Genomic DNA, 20,683 nt, shown 5'->3' with positions numbered 1-20,683 from the left:
TCTACTGCTTTCTGATGAAATAGAAAGGAGAAAGATAGTTCACTCTTTGCTAACGTTAGAAAGGAAATAGCAGCAGTGCTGCATATTTTTTAATGGTTCACTGGGCTGCTAGCAAAAGAAGCAAGACCTTTTCCTTCTGGATATATTCTCTGCCACCTGAAAACAGATAAAACCACTCATGCAAATCTAGCAATATTTTATTGTTCTTTGAACCCCATAGTAGTTGTAATGCCTGCAGAATGGGGCACATTCACAGCATTAAGATGCAGCACCACACCATCCAAGGAATTCAAGCAAAATGACACCTTCTGCAATGGCAAAGAGCAACTCCCTGGGAAAGCTTTACCAAGTGGCAGTAAAGTTCTCTCCTAAAAATATTGTTCTCATCATTCTCCCAGTAGCTGGAGAACAGCGAGATTCACTGGAAAAGCATATGCCAGAGCCAGTGGCAGCAACACATGTAGACATGGAAGAGCTAAAGTTGACCATGTGTGAAGTTCTTGATTTTGTTCATGTTGTGATCTACTGCACCAGTTAGAAACTGCACCCAGCCTTCCTCTGATGGTGGACATACATGGCTTGTCCTGTAAAAGTGGAGGAAATTCATTAGGAAAGCCTCCTGGGTGTCTTATACGTATGCATCCAAACACATGGGTATTGTGAAGTGCCGAATTTCCACAGCATTCGAACAGGACTGCTATAGCCCCAGAGTGCTTTGAGCAAGGAAGAACCCACATCCATGTCACTAGTCCCAAACCTTAACATATACGTGTGTGCTTTCAGTGCAAACCACTTTCATCCCTACCATCCTTTTCTTACTTCCAACCCTTTGTGACTGGGTAACATCATAATTACTCCAAAATGCCAGCATTTACTGTCTAGAAATGAGTCATCTTTGACAGGAGGCAGAAAGATATCAACCTTCATAGTGGGGAACACCCACCTATAAAACTATAACTCATACTCACTTTGTAATCTCTAAGACTTTCTTTAATACCGAGGCCAACTTAGCAGCCTAGAAAGAAACAAAAGGGAAATAAGGTGAGCCAAACATGGAGAAAAAGGGGCTCAGCAGTACTGGAAAAGAAAGTGGGGTGCAGGAATGTCCAACAGAGCCAAGAATGAGCAAAACTGCCAGAGATACTGATGCAGAAGGAAGCTACCCATCACTGCCATGCTGGGAGTGTCTCCCAACCTACTGCTGGCTGGGACAGGTGAAAATAAAGACAAGCTTTTTTTTAAAGCATAAGTTAAAATGCTTTTTCCTTTAAAAAGATAAGCCTATTAGAAACTGGTAACTGATATTAAAGCATGAAGTTACAACAACTGACTATAATGCAATTTGATATTAAGCAATACTTTCTTTTTTATCCCAAAAAATCAAGTCAGTGGCCAAAGGCATGAAACCAGAATTAAGAATAAAAAAATCTCAGATATGAGAAGATACATACTTAATTTATGATGCAAGGGACCCCTGGAAGTCATCTAGTACAACCTCCTGCTCAAAGCAAGGCCCACCTCAAAGTTGAGTCAGGTTGCTCAGAGACTTGCCCGGTCAAGTTTTGAGTACTGCCAAAGGTGGAGATTCTACTGCTTCGCTGAGCAGCTTGTTTCAGTGCTTAATCACCCTCACTGTCGGAATTTTTAATTTGTATTTTTAACGTAGGTAATTTTATTTGAGCAAGTCTACATTACCCAAGGAAGGAAATAGACATGCAGTACATCGGCAGCCTTAGACCTCATTTTCCTGAGGTACTTTCATTAGACATGTCTATGGATTACGGTTCAGAGCCAAAGCTCAAGTGGCCATTCTCTTCCCTGAAGAAGATGAGGAATGCATTTCCACCTGAAGGAAGCTAAGTGTGCAAGAACCAAAGGGGACTCTTCATCCCTAAGAACTTGTTTCTGAGACAGTCACTAACATCCACCTCTCCCTGAGAGTCACCTAATCCCTCCAATTCGACTTCTTCCCCTTCTCTACAGCCACATGAGTAGACCTCCATGCAGGCTACAGATACTTACATTGAGTCGCACAGCCAACTGGTTCATAGGTGGATACATGCTCAGTGCCAGCTCATCAACACTAGAATAGAAGAGAGGGGAGCAATGGAAGAAAGGTCCTGATAGCACAACTCATGGATCCTGATCAAAGCCTACACCCACGCTGAACGTAAGTCAGGAACAGCAATGCATGACAAGGAGACAATATCAGTCATACCCATGGGATGCTTCTCGCTGCCTTCTCAGACATCTGCATGCCATGAGACATGGCCATAGCTCCACGCCAAGCTGCAACATATATTCCTCTCCTAACTTGCACAACTCTCAACAGCCTATGCCATAATAGTCTTCCCATCACACCTGCTTCTACCACCTGCTCACAGCTTCAATATCATAGAGTTTTTCCTAACCCATTCTCCAGACCTCAAGAAAGACAGGGGCTGCTCTGGAGCAAAAAGCGGCACGGGGAGAAACATGCTTACCTTGGACTGATCTCATTAGCAATGTCTGCAAGATCATCCAGCTGAGCAATCTGCTCTGGAGAATCAACTTTGCCATAAGCCTTCACTACACCCAAGACCTTCTTCAGGCAAGCTTTAGAAGCCTTCATTAATCCCATGCAGGAGCTAAGCAGCTTCCGGTCAGCTTCTGACCAATACGTATCTCTGTTGCCCCGAAAGCCCAGCTCTTCATCTTCCATGATGTCACTGTAGGGGTCTTGCCCTTCCACCAGAGCCTGAGAACATAGATGCACTAAAAACCCAGAGCCTAACATCAATTCCAGCAATAACCAGGAGGAAAGGGAAAACATAATCCAGAAATCATACAATTTACAGAGGAATCTCGCTCAAACCAGCATCTCAGTTGCCAAATTCTGTTAATCCTAGCAGGACTGGATTAAGAAAAACTAATCCCCCACTCCAATTCAACAGAGCAAACAGCAAGAACCTGCTGTTCCTACATCAACCTAAACACCGCCCCCACCCTTGCAATTCAGAACATGGCTTTATGGAAACCTTATATAAAGTAAACCAGGCTTGAGTTTAAAAAGTCATTAAGATCCAGGCATAATACAATAATCTAGCTCATATCAGAACAAATCTAAATCAAAGCCTGTATATAAAACAATCCCTGTGTTTCATCACTGAACCATCACTGCAATACATCACTGCAGGTTCCTCAAAGGCTTAGGGGCTTCCTTACGTGTTCCATCTCCTCCAGAGCATCCTTGACCACACCTAGATATGCAGCCAGAGCTGATGCAACTGCTGCCTGGTTATCTGCAAAAGGACGAAAACCATGGCACTGCACTGATTCAAATCAGCTTGCAAGAACAGTCATCTAGGTTTGAGATCATTAGATCTCGAGATTATAGGATCAAACTTTTTGCAGAGCTCAGAGCTGCACTACTGCCATGCAAAGAATCTGACCTTGCTTCCAAGCTTATGCATTTCAAAAACAGCTGGTTTTGCAGAACGTGTGAGCGTTCATTGTACTAGCTGGAATGCCCTTTGCAAGGGCTATTGATATTCCAAGACAACATGTCCTAGTTCTGTTGTTCTACATACACAATACTCACCTCGTGGCAGGTTGGACACTTGCTCACATGCCTCCCACACACCACCAGTTGATATAAGCTGATCTTGAGACAAGCTGAAACAAAACAAAGTCCCCCAAAGTTAGACTCAATAACACCACTCTGCTAGACTGTGTTTTTATTTTCTGCACCAAGGACAATGCACACTAGTAGAAGCTCTGCTGGAAAGTCACCAACCAGCTTATCACCAGTATCTGTGTAAAGCAAGAAGTGCTGGCTCCTACTGAGTTTAATTATCCACTGGAACAAGAACCAGGAGCCTCTTGCAAAGGCCTCTCAAGGTGCTTAGGCATATTATTTATCTTTCAGAATCTATGCAAATCAGAAGTCTGTATTAGCGACTAATGACCTCTGCCAAAGGGCAGTGGCATGTAATCCATCAAGAGAAGCAGCTGTCCATAGTGGTCCAATAACTAGCTTTATAAAGTTGCCCCATCATTGTGTATGACAGTTCAGTCCAAAGCAATAACTGCCAAACAGTGCAAATGCTATCCAGCGCCTTCACGGGAATCCTGCTCCCAGCATCTTTCCTTGCCACAGACAGGATGAAAATCTATTCTCCATGTAGGCAATGTACCTGCCTCAAGCCACTGGGACAAGAGGGTACTGCCGGGGCCTTGAGTGTATTCCACCCTCCTAGGAGTTTAGCTGGCTCAGCTGAATAGTTTAGTTAGCTAAGTATAAGGTCAGCTCCTTTGCTGATAGGAGGTACTGTGAAGAAAGCTAGAAGCAAGGGCCAGCCCTTCCTTACCCTAGGAGATGCTTTTACCCTGAGGTTCTTTCACTGGGCCCTGCTTGTGCTATGTCACAGCTGTGTAGCAGTTATGTCTGCACCCAGTCTCACACCCCCTGGATTCTGACCTGGATCCTGACCCACTGATTTGACCTTCCTGCCTTGACCTCAGACCCAACTCATTGTAATGGACATGCGGGGCAATCACTGAATAGTGTCTGATGCTGGTTATTCTCTCTGGACCTGACCTTGATCCCAACTTGCTGACCTGACTTTCCAGCTTGACCTCATCGCTGTGGGCTTGTCGGATGATCTGAACTCTCAACTGAACCTCCTTACCCTCACCAGCACTGCTCTGCTCACTCAGATGCTGGGGGACAGGGCCTTTGCCGATGAGGCCACTGCCTCTTCCTGCCTCGTAACAATGCTCTGCTTCTGCCTCCCCCCTTCCCTTGGGAAGCAGTCTGCACTTGCTGCTTCCTAACAAGTATACCCGTAACCTTTTCTTCCTTTTTTTTCTGGAAAATTACTACCTCTCCAATGGAGCACTGAGAATTGTTTCTGTGAGTTGGATCATTCCTTCCACTACTTCTGTGGTAGCGTCTCGCACCATCTTCCGAAGAGTAGTACCTGGTTGAGATCGAGAAAGAGCAAGAAAGTTGCCACAAGGTCAGTGCCGACAGAAAGCAACTGTCAAAGATGAACACACAGACTGCTCCGTTTGAGTAGATACACTGTATAAATGGAGTTACAGGTATTTTGAAGGAAGAAAAATCTTTCCTAGTTCCAAAAGGACTTTGGACAAGGATCTCGACACTTTATAAACATGAATGGTCAATCAAGGATACAACTTCCTAAATTATCACTCTTTCACAGACAGAATTCTGCAGGAGCAGGCAGACAAGCGGTTCACTCATAAGCATGTCGCAAGTCTACAGAATAGCTGATAATGGGACTGCCTGCTCATGGTAACTTGCTTTCCTACAGATGCCAGATCTCATATTAGGCTCTGAAATACTGGGTTTCTTTATATAGTGCTGACTGCCCTGCTGTCACTATCTCACCTTGGCCCTTGGGGAGCCAGTAGTACACTGTGGCAACTGCAAGAATGGCATTTTGGACATCTTCGCTCAGCTTCCGGCAATCCTGAAAACGGGCAGGCAAAAAGATTAACCGTGAGTAGTGCATGGCTGCACCGCATTTAGAAAGTCTCACAAGCAATCAGTTACATTCAGATTGCTTTGAGAAAAGGGAACCATAGTAATGGCCATCTTGCTTGAGAAAAAAATACAGCACAAGAAGAAGACACAGTAAGCAAGGTGTACACATCATAAACCACCTTATGATTTGGTAACAAAACACACCCTGGTGTGGTGGTCATACATCAGAGAGGAAGAAGTAGCTGAGATCGTTATTCTGAACTGAGGTCTTTTTTTTTTTCTTCTCCTCTAAACAGAGATGTGAAACTAGTCTTAATTAACAGTAAAAATATTGCATATTCTCTGTTAGATCTAAGGTCTGTATTATCCAATACCCTGTCTCTATCAGCCACCAGCTGATAGAGGTTGAAGGAAAGAATGTAAGAATACTTCTATTTGGTATGTCTCCCTAACTTACAGTTATTAGTTCTCTGGGCAGTTCTTGAATTGCATTAATACACTCCACAATGCATAGCCCATACCAACATCCCTTGTCTGCGCTGTACCAAATTACTTTGTTTTAGCCACGTGAACCAAGAGACACCTGAAACTTATCACACACACTGCAATTTCACAGTCTGTGGAGGCTTTCGCTCACCTCTGCAGAAGTCAGTGGAGGTCCTGAGAATGCCAGACTCAGCTTTGTAGCTTCCTGTGATGTTACTTTGAATGTCTGACCTAGAAAGGATTGAATAGGAGCAAAAGAATAAAAAGGAGCTTGGGTAAAAGGTAAAAGAACAGAGCAGGCAGATGAGCAACATCTCTGATGCTACTTTGCCCTACTGCTTGATTACCATTTCTTCCTTCCCAGCAGTACAAAGGCATAAACTAAATCCTGCTACAGAAGAAGAAAAATTCCAGGGGGTATCAGTGCCACGCATGCCGCACGTGTCCTACATCTGCTTTTTTTTCTAGTTTTTTTTACTCAGCTGGTAGTGATATCCACAACCACATTTTGTGTCCTGGTCCACAACACCTTCACCAGGAAACGCTGTGAGCCTTTAACAGAGACCAAAGCCTTTAGGAACCTAGCCGCGACAACCGTTCGACGCCGGCCGCTGCTCTGCCGACGCCAACGCCCCGGAGCGGATGGCAAGCGCGAAAGCCCGGGCCGGAGACCTCGCTCGCAAGCCAGAGCCCCGCCGCGTACCGGCACCGCGGCCGCCCGCCGACGCCACAGCCCGAAGCCTCCACCCCGGCCCGCCCCACGGCCCGACACAGACCCGTCCCGGCGCCCACAGCGCGGCCCGGCGGCGGGCGCCCCCGCCCGGGGCCGGCCCCGGCCCCGCTCCGCCGCCCGTACCTAGCGCGTCCCAGAAGCGCGGCAGCTCGAACGGCTCGCGGCCCTCGCCCGGTTCGCCCTCTGTAAAGGCAGAGAGAGACCCCAGCCAGCGGACAGTCGGCTCGGCCCGCCCGCGGCCCCCCCTCGGACCCCCCGCCCGGCCCCGGCCCCCACCTCGGACCCGTGCCAGCACCGCACGCAGCGCGCCGCGCAGCTCCCGCAGCGGCTCCCGCGCCTCCATGGCTGCGGGCGCTGCCCCCGCGCCTGCCGCCCCCTGAGGCACGGCCGCGCCTCACATCCGCTTCCGGGTAGCGGCAGGCACCACGCGACACCGCCCCGCGAGCGCGCCCGGGAGCGCGCCCTGCGCCGGCAGACGAGCCTGCCCGGGGGCGCGCACTGATGCTCTGTATTAAGTAGCGACAAGGGCGGCGGCGAGCGCGGCCTCTCCGGGGGCGCGCACCGCTGCTCTTTATTAATTAATTAGTGACAGGGGCGGCGGCGAGCGCGGCCTCCAGGGGGACGCACAACGATGCTCTTTATTAATTAGTTAGCGACAGGGGCAGCAGCAAGCACAGCCTCCCGGGGGCACACACCGATGCCCTTTATTAATTACTTGGCGACAGGGACGGCAGCAAGCATGGCCTCCCCAGGGCAGGGACTGCAAAACGGGGCAGACACCCCGCTACAGCAGGCGGTGGAGCTCCTCGAAGTTGAGCAGGTTGTTGGCCGTCTCGGACCAGGCGGCATGGGTCGCACCATCCATCTCGGAGGCGAGGCTGTTGGTGCTGTCCAGCGTGTGGTTCGTGCCCCCGATGACTGCATGGCATTCAGGGCATGTGCTCCTCTCCATTGCCCCCCCGCAGTCCCCAATCACATAGATATGCCCATTTCTGCACTTGAACCAGTGGCCGCGGGGACAGCCAATAGCACGGACAATCTGCACTCGCTCCACTTCGGAGATCCCCAGCCCCGACAGGGGCAAGGCTGCGTAGAGCCTCTCCAGGGCAGCCTTCATCGCAGCCTCATCGTCCTCTGTGAATTTCTTTGTCCCTTCCAGGATCTCACGTGCGCTGGCAATCTCTGCTGCCAGTGCTGGGGCGATCATCCCGCTTGCACCTTTGCACCTTGCCAAGAGGCTCAGCAAATAGGTCAGTCTCTGAATCTCAGACTGCAGGTCAGAGAGCTCCTGTCCTGTAAAACTGAGGCGCGGCTTATCCAGCCACTCCTGGACTTCATCCAGCCGCTTTCTCAGTGCCTTCCTCTCACTCGCATCAATTTTACTCAGAGAATTGGTTAGGTCAGCTACACGTTCGTAGAAGTTAAGCTGGTTCTCAATTAGTCCGATACTCTTTGCTGAGAGATCAGAAGCTCCAAGTTTATCTTCTAGCATGAGGTACTTAAGGGGTAGATTCCTCTGCAGAACAGCATTCCCCAACAGTGCAGCCCGCAGTCTTTGTCTACTAGACTCAATTTCCTGTGCTGAGCCTTGGATTTTCTCTTTCACCTTTTCTATCTCATCTAGCCGTCTTTTCACAATGGTGCCATATCTCAAATTCTTTCTGATAGGTGTCTGACAGATAGGGCATACCTTCAGCTTGATGACATTGTCATCTTCATCCATATAATGGTCAAGGCCTTGGGACTCAAAGACGTGGCCACAGTCTTCGAGCTGTATAAATCGAGCGTCTGGGTCTTCCTCAAAGCCAAAAAAGATCTGGGTGAGTTCCTCACGGTCACAAACAAGGCACTTCTTTGGGCAAGGCTCTCCGCACAATCCAATACAAGGATGACCACAGCACAGCAGCTTAGCACATGGTACATTGCAGCGAGGCCTATTGCATGGTTCAGAGCAAAGATTGGTACACCGGTAGTGCTGGCACTGCCACTCACATGGCTCGGCACATGGAAAACAGCTCATTCCACATTTCTTTTTACACCTGCTGTGGACACAGCGGTTCTGACATTCCAACTGACAGGGAGGGCATTCTGTAGTACAAGGCTGCTGACACTTGTGGGAGCAGACCAAGAAGCGCTTGCACGGGCTGTTACATGGCTTATGAAATCTTCCTTCAAAGCAGGTATGACAGGAACCTGCGCACACATGTCCACACTCCAGTGTGACAGAACACTTAGTCTTGCATTCCACAGGCTTCTCGTCTTTCATCTCCTCAGCGATCTGGCATTTAAGTTGCTGGTTGTGGCCACATTTCAGCATGACTGTAACCAGTTCAGGACACTGCTTAGTGCATTCCTGCCCACATAATTTGTTGCATGCATGCCCGCAGTTCAACTTTTTCTGGCAAGGTTCTTGGCAAAGAAACTCACTGTCTGGAGTAAAGCATGGCACCATCTGCAGGTGGCCACACTTAGAAATAGTTTTCTCTACTATCACCATGCATGGTCCACAGGGCTCATAACATGACCGCGGACAGCGGTGCCCATCTGCACAAAGCACCTTTTGACAAGGCTTCAGACACTGGTACTCTTTGTGCTCCATGTCATATGGGTGACATGCCCTTGTGCAAACATGTCCGCAACTCAGCCTAAATTCACAGGGACGACTACAGCCTCCTTCTGGGACTTTGCTGAAGTCTGCTGCTGTAGATACCAGTGTCTTGGTTTCAGGGTGGTTTTGACAGCAAAGCACCAATGAGCGGCCAATGTGACCTTTCTCCCGAAGGATGTGAATGATCTTGCTCCAGAGAGGAACCTTGCTAAGCATTCTCATATTTCCAATACAATACAGCCCTTTCTTAGCTCTGGATAATGCTACGCATATCCGATTAGGGATCTGTAAGAACCCAGTTCTCTCCTCTTTATTGCTCCGCACAAGAGACAGCAGAATAATATCATTCTCCTCCCCCTGGTACTTATCTACCACATGAACTTTCACACCTGCAAAGGTCTTGGCTGGCATGAGCTTACGCAGACAGAAAAGCTGTCCAGTGTAAGTAGTGAGAATGGTGATCTGAGAAGGTAGATAATCCTGACACAAGAAGTATTTGCACAGTTCCACTACAAACTGGGCCTCATGTGCATTCTGGTGGCTTTTCCCTTCCTGGATCTCTTGCTCAGGAAAGTCATGTTCCACAAAGAAGAGGTTAGATAAGACCCCCTGAAACAAGAGAAAGGAATGTCAGAAACAGAATTCCAGCTTCTGTCACTGCAGCCTGTTTCCATGTCCCTGATTATCCACTGACAGGAGGATTCTTAAGGAGATGCCTACAGTATCCTCTCAGATTTCCATAGCATATTCATCCAATAGGAATTTAAGCTTATTAATCACATTCCAGCTTATTAGTCACACTTCAGTATCCTAATACAAAATCAGTTCCTGTGGATGATTTTGTTCCCTATCTTTTCAGAGTTGTTTCTACTGTACCTTTTCAGGTTGTAGAAAAGAGAAGATTAAGTGCTAGTAACATTTCTCAAAGCATCATAGTTCCATTTCACATTCATGGCTCAAACAGTGTCTTGTTTTGGCCACATGGGAAAAAGATAGTAAGTAAACAGTGCACAAGGCTTAGCACTTGCCTAAAACTGCCTAGCAAAAAACATGCCTTCTTGGTTACTGCAGTAAAAACAAAGCAGCAAGGAGGATTGCTTTTCCACCAGAAAAACTAGGAACACTAGGGACTCCAGTAGTCACCATCTCCAGGGGTGTAGCGTTGTCTGCTCACCTGTTCAAAAATTCCATTTGCCTTGAGTTAGTACAGACCTTTATTTCTTGCCTATTAACTGGAATTCTTCTACACAAGAAATTCTTGGGCTGTGTGCCAAAACCCAGAGACTGTTTTTATCAGGAAAGAACAGTTTTTGTAGATCAAACACAGATCTCTGGTTTTCCAAGGTGTCCACAGTGGCATAGAGCCCACTGCTGTACAATTTAATTCAGTGATCACCTATGTTGGTTATTGTAGTAGATGGGAGACTCAATTTTGATGCCTTTCAGTATCTCAAGTTTGTTTTCAGGCCAGATGGAACCATAAGATTCCCCAGAATAGCTTCTCATAGGAGAAATGGGGTAAAATTTTGTGGTCTCCTAAGTTGTACGTTTTCAGTGCGATTTGTTTGGTTGGGTTTTGGGGGGTTTTTGTTTGGTTTGGGGCGGTTTGTTTTTGGTTTGGTTTTTTTTGATTTTTTTTTTTTTTTTTTTTTTTTTTTTTTAATTTTTAACTAAGGCATCTTCTACAAAATACTTGATCTGGATTTCAAGATACCAAAAGAGGACCTGCCACTTTCCCAGATGATTTATTTACTAGAATAAGCTATCTTCAGGATTAATTTTCTCTTTTCTAGCTTCAGTATCCTGCTATAGTTTTCAGTATGCTTTCCTCATCCAGTTAAAGAGCTTTTAACTAATTAATACTGTCTTTTCATGAAGAGAGATTTACACAGGCTAAGCTACTGTAATCCTTTTTTGTAACTACCTCCAATTCTTTCTCCCCAGGTGTTCAGTTGCTTGTTGTGCATGTTAGCCAATAAGTGATCGCTTTATACTTTTAAGTTGAATAGATCTTGTTTGCAGATGTTGTGTATTGGTAAAATGCCCAAACAGAGAACCCAAGGAAGGAGGGTTCCAGAAATGAAGTCACCTATCTTATGTTGGAGTTTCACGCTATTATGTTTTAGAGTCTCTCATTTAAGATTTCTTCCTAGCTTTCAATCTCCTACAGTTCTTTTGATCCCTCTTCCATTTTTCACTGTTCTTTTAAAGTCATCAGTATAGGATCCATTTCCAGTGTCCACCATCGCTAATGCCAGAAGAACTACAAATTACTTGCCTAATTCTATATCACACATTTCCTTGATTCAGGTATAAATCTCAACAACCGAACTTGATCTAAGAATTTGAAATCCTTGAACACTATATTTTACAGAAACTCATTTTTGTCAGAAACGGGACAAAACCCAATTGATTGGATAGCTGAAAACTCACTTTTATGTTCTCATACTTCAGGACAGAGGGATGGTTCTCCAACTCCTGGTATATATGAGGACTGAGAAGCTGGGCAATTTCAGGACGCATGCGGTGCTGAAACACAAAGCGGCTTTATCAGTCTCGAGGAAAGACCACCATATTTCCCTGTCAATTTTCTGTTGTTCCACTGTACAGACCGTGGCTGAATACAAGACAAGGATGACTTTCCAGTAAAAGTCAAGAAGGGAGCACCTCCTAATTCCCCGCCCTCCCCCACCCCATCACTGCCACCACCAGCAATTACAGGGGGAGTAGTAGCACAGTATCTTCAAGAAAATAATTTGGCAAGGTTGTTGTAATAAGAATGCTGGTTTCAGTGCAAATCTAAGAACACTGTTCTAGATAACAATAGCCAGCACCTCACCCTGACCACTACATGAGTTCTGCTAGGTACAGGACTGCTGGAGGTAGAATTAATTTCTCCAGGCACCAAGATTGATGATTATAGCAATTTAGCAGGAAGCAGCCCGAGAAGACTTGTGCTGTCAGTCTCCAGAGTTCTGGAAGTTTCAGATGCCACAATAAGCCACGTTCATTGCACTAAAACATGTGGGAACCACAGTGCTGCAGATGACATCACTGAATAATTTGAAATATACTGGAACACTGTTTGTGGCAGTTTGACAGCTCTTACCATTCTTCTTGGGAATTAAATAGCCCATTATTTTCTTTTAGGCTGCTCTAAGAGTAGAAATATAAACTTAAGTGTACTACAAACTTAAAACAACTTAAATGCAAATGCAATGGAGCTTTTTTTACAGGTCTTCCTCACTTGGTATTTCAGGTGGACAAAGGGGAAATTGACTTTCACCAGCCGTTCAAAGAGAGAGACTTCCAGATTGAAATTCTTGGCCAGGTCATATACATTTGCACTAGGCCGCAGCTGAAAGAGAAGGGATAGGAGGTCCACATTTTAGCACTTTTCCTACGTATTAGTGAGATTTTTCACTCATCTCTTTCTGTCACTAGTCCCCCAAAGAAAGGCTAGAGACTGGATTCTTGCAGAGGTACTAAATATCAAAGTTAGATACAGTCACAATTGAAGTGGATGCAAGCACATGTAGAATCGTATCAGTTAAACTAAAAGACAAGACCCACAGGAGCTCTACTCCAAAACTACAGGAGACGGGACCTGTGATATCTGTGGAAGCTGGGGAGCAGGAAGTCTTGGCAACCTTTCACATATGGTGTTTGGTTAAAAGGTTCCAGTTCATTTGCACAACAGTTAGAGGCATTGGTCATAGATGTTACCTGCTGGTGATCTCCAATGAGGATGAGATGCTGGCAAGCTTTACTCAGAGTAGTAATGGTGTGAGCCTCAAGCACCTCTGCTGCCTCTTCTATAATGACAATCCGTGGCTTTACTTTTTGCAAGATCTGACGGTATTTGGCAGCACCTGAGCAAGGACAGAAGATAAACCTTAGCAGAATATAATTACATGCAGACAGTATAACAAGAGTTTTCAGGGAGGGGAGCAGGCTGTGTCTCAGAAAAGACTGGGGTTCTTCCCAAGATTCCCCATTTCAAGACTCAGCTTTTTGAACTTTAAAACAGCACCATTCCAAGGATGGCTTCTATATGAACAGTTATTAGGGAAGGCAGGTGGGGATTGGAGTCCTATGCCTGCCTTGGACCTTTCCCAACACTCTCCTCAGACATAAGATACCTACTCAATACATTGATCAACACATATAAATAAACCTCAAATTGTCTCTCCAAAGTGTCAGATTGCAATGACCTTTACACTACCATCACCAGAAAGCAATGCAGGGATAGCAGTGCAGGTATTGGCTGTGCTTTACTCAGGCACAAGAAGTGGTGCATTTCCATTAGAAGAAAGTTGCTTGAGATGGAGGGAGTGCAAGAGTGCACAGAGGGAGTCAGAGATTAAGAAGGCTGCAGACTAATGCAGAGCCTGACCCAGGCTGTCAAGCAGCACATGATATTAATCTTTTGGCAACAAGGTCATTTAACCATTACTAGATGCAGTGCAATATTGGTTTGCTTCCCAACTGCTATGCACCTGTAGTTGTCATCCCCACAACTTGGGCCTCCTTGAGAATGCAGAAATCTTCCTGCAGCCTCAGTTCTGTCAGCCTTTCTGCTGCTGCCTGATACTGCTGTTCATGCCGCAGAATCTGCTGTCGAATAAACCCCTGATAGGTCTGCAGCCAAAGCCTGAGAAAAAAGTGCCATTATCACACACAGCAAGGGGAACAGGATAGTGATCCAGCAGTTCTGAGTGGATTCAGTTCAAAACTTCCTCTGTGTCTTTTGGGCAAGAGATTATTAGCATCTGTACTTAGTCCCAAACCACACAGTGGAGATGACAGCACTGCCCGTGCAATACAGGGAAGGTAAAAACAAGCATGTTCAAATAAGGAGCTGAACAGATATGGACAGAAACACCATGGCTTGGCAGAAAGAGTTCGCAAACTGGAACAATCCTAGGAAACGTTAGCCTGACAGACCCTGCAAAATAGTTTTGTCACCTGTAAAGCCTCCAGCGGGAGTTCAGGTCAAGTTGCCACAGATCCTGAATAGCCTTGGCCTCTAACTCTGACATTGCACTCAGTTTACAGAGCTCAGCCTTCATCTTCTGTTTCATTTTCTTCCTCTGGGCAGCAGTTACCTGCAGAGAAAAAGCTCCCCAATAAGCAGTTACAGCACAAAGATTCTCCTCTATTGGCATCCCCATGTTATTCTTTACATAGCCAAGCAGAGCCAGAGCATGCTAGTGCATGCAGTTACCTCCCACTCTGCAGTCTTCCGTTGTGGTTGGGCTGTTTCTTCTTCCTGGTCCTCCAGCTTCATAGCCAACAGCACTCTGGCTAGTCCATGAGCACCTCTGTGCTCTTCCTCCTTCCTTCCCTGAGGCTTTGCTGCCTCCTCATCCTCAATCACTCTGTCAGCTTGAATCAGGTCAGCCTCCTCTGGGATCTCCAAAAGCTCCTCTTCTGCTTCACCTTCCCACTCCTGCTCTCTCTCCTGCTGACCACCTGTGAGAGTCATCAGTCACATGCAATAAGCCACAGCCACCGTAGCAGAATCACAGTGCAGCAGTCAGATCACTATGTGGAAATTAAGGTTAATCTTTCCACTACCTTAAAGTATCATGCATCTTTCAGTGTCTGTTAAGTAGCAGTGTCCCTTTTCTGGTACACATGCACTGCTTAGGCAAACACACCTGTAGAGGATGAGGGAGGTTATTTTTGTCTGTGTGGGTTTTTTTTGTTTGGGTTGTTGTTTTTTGTTTTGGGTTTGTTTTGGTTTGGTTTTGTTGTTGTTGTTTGTTTTTGGTTTGTTTTGTTTGTTTGTTTTTTTTTTTTTACCTGGATTCTCAGCCTCTATATTCTCTGCAGCATCCTGGGTGAAGACGGTTACACCAAGGCCCAGCCACTCCAGAATCATTGAGTGTTGTGAAGCACTGTAGTAAAACTCCTCACCATCCTAATATAAGGAAAGTCAAATCAGCCAGGCCTATTAAACTTCAGAGTCTTAGGATGATGCCAAAGCAGCACCGTGCAGCAGCAGGCAACTAGGACAAGTCCCCTGAGAGACCTCCAGAACTAGAAAGTCTGAGCAGCCTCAGATCTTCAGAAAGAGCATCCCTCCTCCGCTTCAGTTTAAGAGGCTTTCATTGGGCACTTGTATTTTTATGCTGATAAAGATCAGTTAGAATCTCTGCAGTTTAAAGGAGTAAAATTTAAAGCCCCTGCCTGCCCCACCTGGTCTAGACTACTGTCACTTGGCACAGCTTGCTATTCACTCCCTAACTTTCCTAGTAGCCCAGTGATGCTAAAAAAGCGTGCTTGGGGAACCTCAGACTCATTAGCAGAAAGGTTAGTAAGCATACGTTGGGACTGCTTGACTCAGAAGAAAGGGACCTCTCTTACCAGACCATTCATCAGACTGTCCCAGTGATGGGGCGCAATGCATGCTTCCAAGTGGCGCTCATGCAGAACTCCATATGTTGTGCACTCCAAGTGCTTTGCTCCTTCGTGGAGCTCCTGCTCAGCCTGTTTCATCTCACTGGTTATCTGCTCAGAACAAAGAGAAGGGAGGCATCATTGTACTCGGAGAAAAAAAGTTCAGAAACAGCAGAACAAGAAACTGATAAAGTGAACAAGGACAGAAGAATTAAGAGGCTGACTTCAGTGTAAGTCAAAGTGAAAGAACAGGGGTGGAGGAAGTTTAGTTAGCTCCTCCAATGCACAGGCAACCCAGTCCCATCATCTCCAGTGAAGTCTGCACGTACATTCACATAGGCTCTGCGGAGATGCATTGGCAAGCTGTGTCGGAATTCACACTTCTTCCTCAGCTCCCTCAAGGTGAACTGCTTCAGAACTTCACTACTACTTCTGCCCCCAACGCGCACCATCCCATGTTTTTGGAATGTGTATATTCCTGGGAATGAAAGAGAAATATTAGCACTAAAGAGGCAAGCTCTGTTTTCTGCAGTAGGACAAGGGGTAGGGAGAACACCCTTTGTCTGCAAATGCTGCACTGGATTGGTCTGAGTAAAGTTTTCTTACTGTATATCAATGGGGCTACAGTCACTAGAAAAAGCCAAGAGGGCAAGTCATCATGCCAGAAGATAGGCAGAGTTATAGTATAATTTCTCCCTGACCCTCCCATCATACTTGTCAGGCACTCTTACCTTCCAAGAACTGATCCAGTGCATGGTTAGTGTAGCAGACTACAAGGATAGGAGACTTCTGGACAGTGGTTTGCCACACATGCTTATTAGTCAAGAGAGCCTGCACAATCTTCAAACCCACGTAAGTCTTTCCTGCAAAACAAGCTCAGAATCAGAAATGGGTAATTCACCCTCTACAGAGTGCCTTGAAACACAGGAATCATCAAAACCAGATACAAGACTTCCTTCTAGGTGGCAAATCTGATCTGTGCCAAGCAAGCTGACCCCAGAGGTAACTAGTTTACAAAATGTAAACAGAGTAACATGACACTGTCTTTTTGGCCTGTAGTTGAGCAAGGCCATGCTCTGCAAGAATGTTGTCTTTTGGTTAATACACTGGACTGGGACCCAGAGTTTCCTCTGCCACTGTGTCCCCCAGCCCACTCTGCTACTGGCTTCATACATGGCATTTGGCTGCACATGAAACATCCACATACTAGTGGAATACAAGCAGTGGTGCTTGTTGAGTTCAGGTACCATTTAAAACAATTACAGTTAATATTGTAATGCTTTACTCACACAGAGGATCACGGTTGAACACTCCCAATGTTCTAACATGCCATGAAGACAAATAGGATTGTTGCACAGCGAGAGGTACCATGTTACCAAAGACGGTTGAAAATTTTTTCACCCCAATACACAAGCAGAGCCAACAGTGCAGTTGGTGTCTACTTGCAACTAGGTTGGCGATGCGTAAGATCAGATATGGGTATCTGAGGATATTTTAACTTTCTCCACAGCTCATGCTAACCGGGCTACTCAAGCATCAATTAGGCATAGGACTAAAGCTTTGGAGACAGTACAGCAGGCTCTCTCTGAAGTTTATCTCCCTAAATGGGGGAATCAAGGAGAACTTCTTAACTGACAGAGACTTAAAGCAAAGGTTTCTCACCAGTCCCAGGAGGTCCTTGGATAATAGCCAGCTCCTTAGTGAGTGCAAGACTCAGTGCCTGCATCTGAGACTCATCTAATCTCAAGGTTTCCGCTGAAAGCCACTGCTTGGTATCTAGAACATGGACACTTTGCCTTCTCAAACCATCAGGGTGTATCTCTTCATCTGACAGGGGATCTTCCATCAAGGGTGCAAAGTTGTAGGCAGTATCCATTGTCAGGTATGCTGGCTTCTTCACCTGTGCATCACATTCCACGATGTACTTCTGGAATGGGATATCTTCTTCCTGGATTTCCTGTAACCCTTCTAACACATGCAGATAGGCCTCAAAGTAGGCAGTTGTCTCTACCATGAGGAAGGAGTCTGAGGGCTGAACCTCTGCCAGCAGTGCCTGGCTCTGTGCATTAAAACAAAGCTGCACAATCCCGTGGGCAAGATCTGCATTATCACGATTAGAAACAGTGGCAAAAAGGCATGTTTCAAAGTGATCTTTGGACATGCAGATCAAGGATCCATATAGCAACCGTTTCGAATTCTGCCATCGTACAAACTTCAATGGTTTTATGTCAAACTGGACCTTGTAAACAATACCAGTTGGGGAACAGAGAGGGGCAATAATCTTTGTGTCAAAGTAGATCCTGATATCATCAAATTTTTTCTTTCTCAAACCTTTGTCCTCAAAGCTCTGCAAAAGCTCCAAAATACCTTCCCTTAAAGGCCTTACAAAATCTTCTCTCAAAAGCCGGAAATGGGTGTCAAGATAAATGCTGGTGCTCTCATATCTTCCAGAAACATTATTGGGACGTAGAAAGGGTTTCTTATCAAGGTGTACCTCATTATAGGTTGGATAAATGGTCATTGTACGATAGGTTTCTTCTTGACCATCAGTCTGAGGCTGCATAGGAGTATAGTTATCAGCCCTCAGTGTGCCTTCACGTCTCTTCTCCTGCAGATGCTGCACAAGCATCTGGACTTTATTTAGATTCTTCTCTGTTTCTTCTGTGATGTCCACACCAGAAGCTCTCAGGGCATTTATGGATGCTGGCAAGACTGTCAAGAGAATGGAGATTTTCTGCACAGAGCTGACTGGGAAAATACTGACCAGGTCCTGAAGAAGTGAAATGATGTTGCTAATATGCACAGGGTACTGATGACGTACAGCAGGGACTGCTTCTGTCATCATGTCAGACACATACTGTGGCAGACAGATCTTGAGAAAGTTGGACTCCTTCACCAATCCAAGAAGCTGTTGGACACTCTGTCTATCCATTCGGGAACTGCATGCTTTTCGAATCACCTGGCAAACGAGCTGAAGAAAATTGGGTTTCATAGCCATTTGGGAGAGAAGTTCCTTCAAACCCGAACTCGAAGCAAGTGTGATGACAACTTCTGAAGGGTCTTTCTGGAGAAGACTTTCTAGGAATTTATAGCCAATCCTTTTGACTTGCTGAGGCTGCTCACTGAGCTGGGCACCAACTGGTGTAGGGTTCTGGTAGAAATGAGGATTCTCCTGAGGTTGCATCCTCCTTCCCCTACCTTCATTACCCTGTCCATTCCTCAGGCCTCTAGCGCCTTCCTGGGCTTGTCCACCTTGATACCTCCTTCCCCTACCCTCATTTTCTTGCTCATTCCAGGCTCCTCTGGCCCTCTCATGTGTTTGTCCACCTTGATACCTCCTCCCCCTACCTTCATTTTCTTCCTCATTATAGGGTCCTCTAGCCCTCTCATGTGCTTGCCCACCGTGATACCCCCTTCCTCTACCCTCATTTTCTTGCTCATTCCAGGGTCCGCTGGCCCTCTCATGTGCTTGTCCACCTTGATGCCTCACTCTCCTTCCCTCATTCTCCTGTTTGTTCCAGTGTCCTGTGGCTCTGCTGTTGGCCTGTCCACCTTGGTTTCTTGGTTTATTCTTGCTTGATTGAGGAACCCTCCAAATCCAACCACCAAGTCTCTCCTCTCTTTGCCCAGGTAGAAGAGTATAATCACTGGCTTGGGGGCTTTCCCTTAAGTGAGCTGCCTGGGCCGACACGTTATTTGTTCTGTTTCCGCCTCTTCGTATAAAGCTAGTATCCCAATGATCTGCACGCCCTTAAAGAAATTAAAAAAAAAAAAAAAAAAACAAAAAAAACCCAACCGTAATTATAAATCAACTACATTAACTTGCCTCCCAACACAAACGCATAAGCATTTTGGCCTAATAGTCAGCATATTTTGGACATATGGCATCAAGTTAGAAAACTACCATTATATTTGTACACTGACTTTCAAACTGGTGTTTCCTTTGTAAGCCTTTTTTCTAATTGCTAAAAAGAATGGCATACCTAGAGTTTACTTAAGCTGTTAAGCCGTGAAGAGACTAAAAAACTAAACCCTTTCCCACAGAACAGAAAGCAGAACTAAAAAAGGCCAAAGATGAAGCTTCCTGCACAGGATAGGATTTCCACAGGAGTTTGCTGTCATTGAACTAATGACAAAGGCAGCAGCAGCTGACTTTAACTGCATATAGCACAGTTAAAACACAGACCTTCGGACAAAGCCTAGCCTCTCAGAGTACCAGGAAGCAAAGACCGTATGGCCTTTGTCACGCTCTCACCAGAACACTTCGGGAAGGACCGAATGCTAGCAGAAACAGTTAGCAAAGAGATTGCTGCAGTGCATTGTCACCTCATGGCCCCAGCCAGGCTTCAGCGGCAAATAAGGAAGTGCTGGAATTTAGGCTCGAGAGGAAATTTCACCATAGGCAGGCACAGAAGGAGCGGGTCCCCCCTGTACCTGTACCGGCACCGTCCCCAGGCCTCCCACAGCCTTCCGTCCCGCATTCGCCGGGCGACCCTCACCTCTCCCTCCAGCTCGGGGCTGCCAGGAGCAAGGCTCCTGCCCGGCACCCGCCATCGCTCGGCCCGGCGGCTCCTCTGCAGGGCGCCGCAGCTCTCCGGGGCGAGGGCACCGTTCAGCGCTGGGGGCTGCACCGCTCCCGCACCCCAACGCGGCCGCCGCCGCCGTCGTGCTGCTGCGCTCCGCGCACGGCCCGGGAGCCGCCGGGCCCGCCCCGCCACCGACGAAAGTTTCGCCTTTCCAGTTCCCCGCAAGGCCCGCCCCAGCCCTTCCCCGGCCCCCCCCGGTACCGCTCGTCACCGGCGGGCGGTGCCCCTGACACAGAGCCTCTCCTCCTTTCTCCGGTCCCAGCGGCCGCCCGCGGGAAGCGCCGCCGCTTTCGGTTTCCTTTCCTTTCCGCCCGGCGGGGCGGGGCGGGGCGGGGCGGGGGCAGCCGTCGCCCCACCCACAAGCTCGGGCCTGG

General features: G+C 46.8%; 2 protein-coding genes across 3 annotated transcripts; both read right to left on the bottom strand.

Moving 5' to 3' along the window:
- Nucleotides 1-179: 179 nt before the first annotated feature.
- Nucleotides 180-7,138, bottom strand: CCNDBP1 (cyclin D1 binding protein 1). Of its 2 annotated transcripts, XM_075022405.1 has the most exons (11): nucleotides 6,987-7,138; nucleotides 6,834-6,893; nucleotides 6,129-6,208; nucleotides 5,396-5,477; nucleotides 4,865-4,961; nucleotides 3,581-3,654; nucleotides 3,205-3,281; nucleotides 2,484-2,737; nucleotides 2,023-2,083; nucleotides 969-1,015; nucleotides 180-584 (listed from the first exon to the last, which is right to left on the bottom strand). In XM_075022405.1, exons 1-11 carry the CDS (start codon nucleotides 7,051-7,053, stop codon nucleotides 476-478), a joined length of 1,008 nt encoding a protein of 335 aa, XP_074878506.1. In that variant the 5' UTR covers nucleotides 7,054-7,138; the 3' UTR covers nucleotides 180-475. The 2 variants fall into 2 exon arrangements, with proteins under 2 accessions (XP_074878506.1, XP_074878507.1); XM_075022406.1 differs by lacking the exon at nucleotides 6,834-6,893 and having other exon boundaries at nucleotides 6,987-7,119.
- Nucleotides 7,139-7,306: 168 nt separating this feature from the next.
- Nucleotides 7,307-20,470, bottom strand: ZNFX1 (zinc finger NFX1-type containing 1). Its single transcript, XM_075022396.1, has 13 exons — nucleotides 20,223-20,470; nucleotides 17,386-19,473; nucleotides 16,455-16,586; nucleotides 16,053-16,201; nucleotides 15,691-15,834; nucleotides 15,127-15,244; nucleotides 14,546-14,793; nucleotides 14,287-14,426; nucleotides 13,818-13,972; nucleotides 13,045-13,190; nucleotides 12,566-12,676; nucleotides 11,752-11,847; nucleotides 7,307-9,927 (listed from the first exon to the last, which is right to left on the bottom strand). The coding sequence occupies exons 1-13, from the start codon at nucleotides 20,275-20,277 to the stop codon at nucleotides 7,495-7,497; spliced, it is 6,015 nt and encodes a 2,004-aa protein (XP_074878497.1). The 5' UTR covers nucleotides 20,278-20,470; the 3' UTR covers nucleotides 7,307-7,494.
- Nucleotides 20,471-20,683: the final 213 nt, after the last annotated feature.

Source organism: Buteo buteo, chromosome 2, assembly GCF_964188355.1.
Source record: "Buteo buteo chromosome 2, bButBut1.hap1.1, whole genome shotgun sequence".
NCBI lineage: Eukaryota > Metazoa > Chordata > Aves > Accipitriformes > Accipitridae > Buteo > Buteo buteo.
This window is presented reverse-complemented; position numbering and strand designations above follow the sequence as displayed.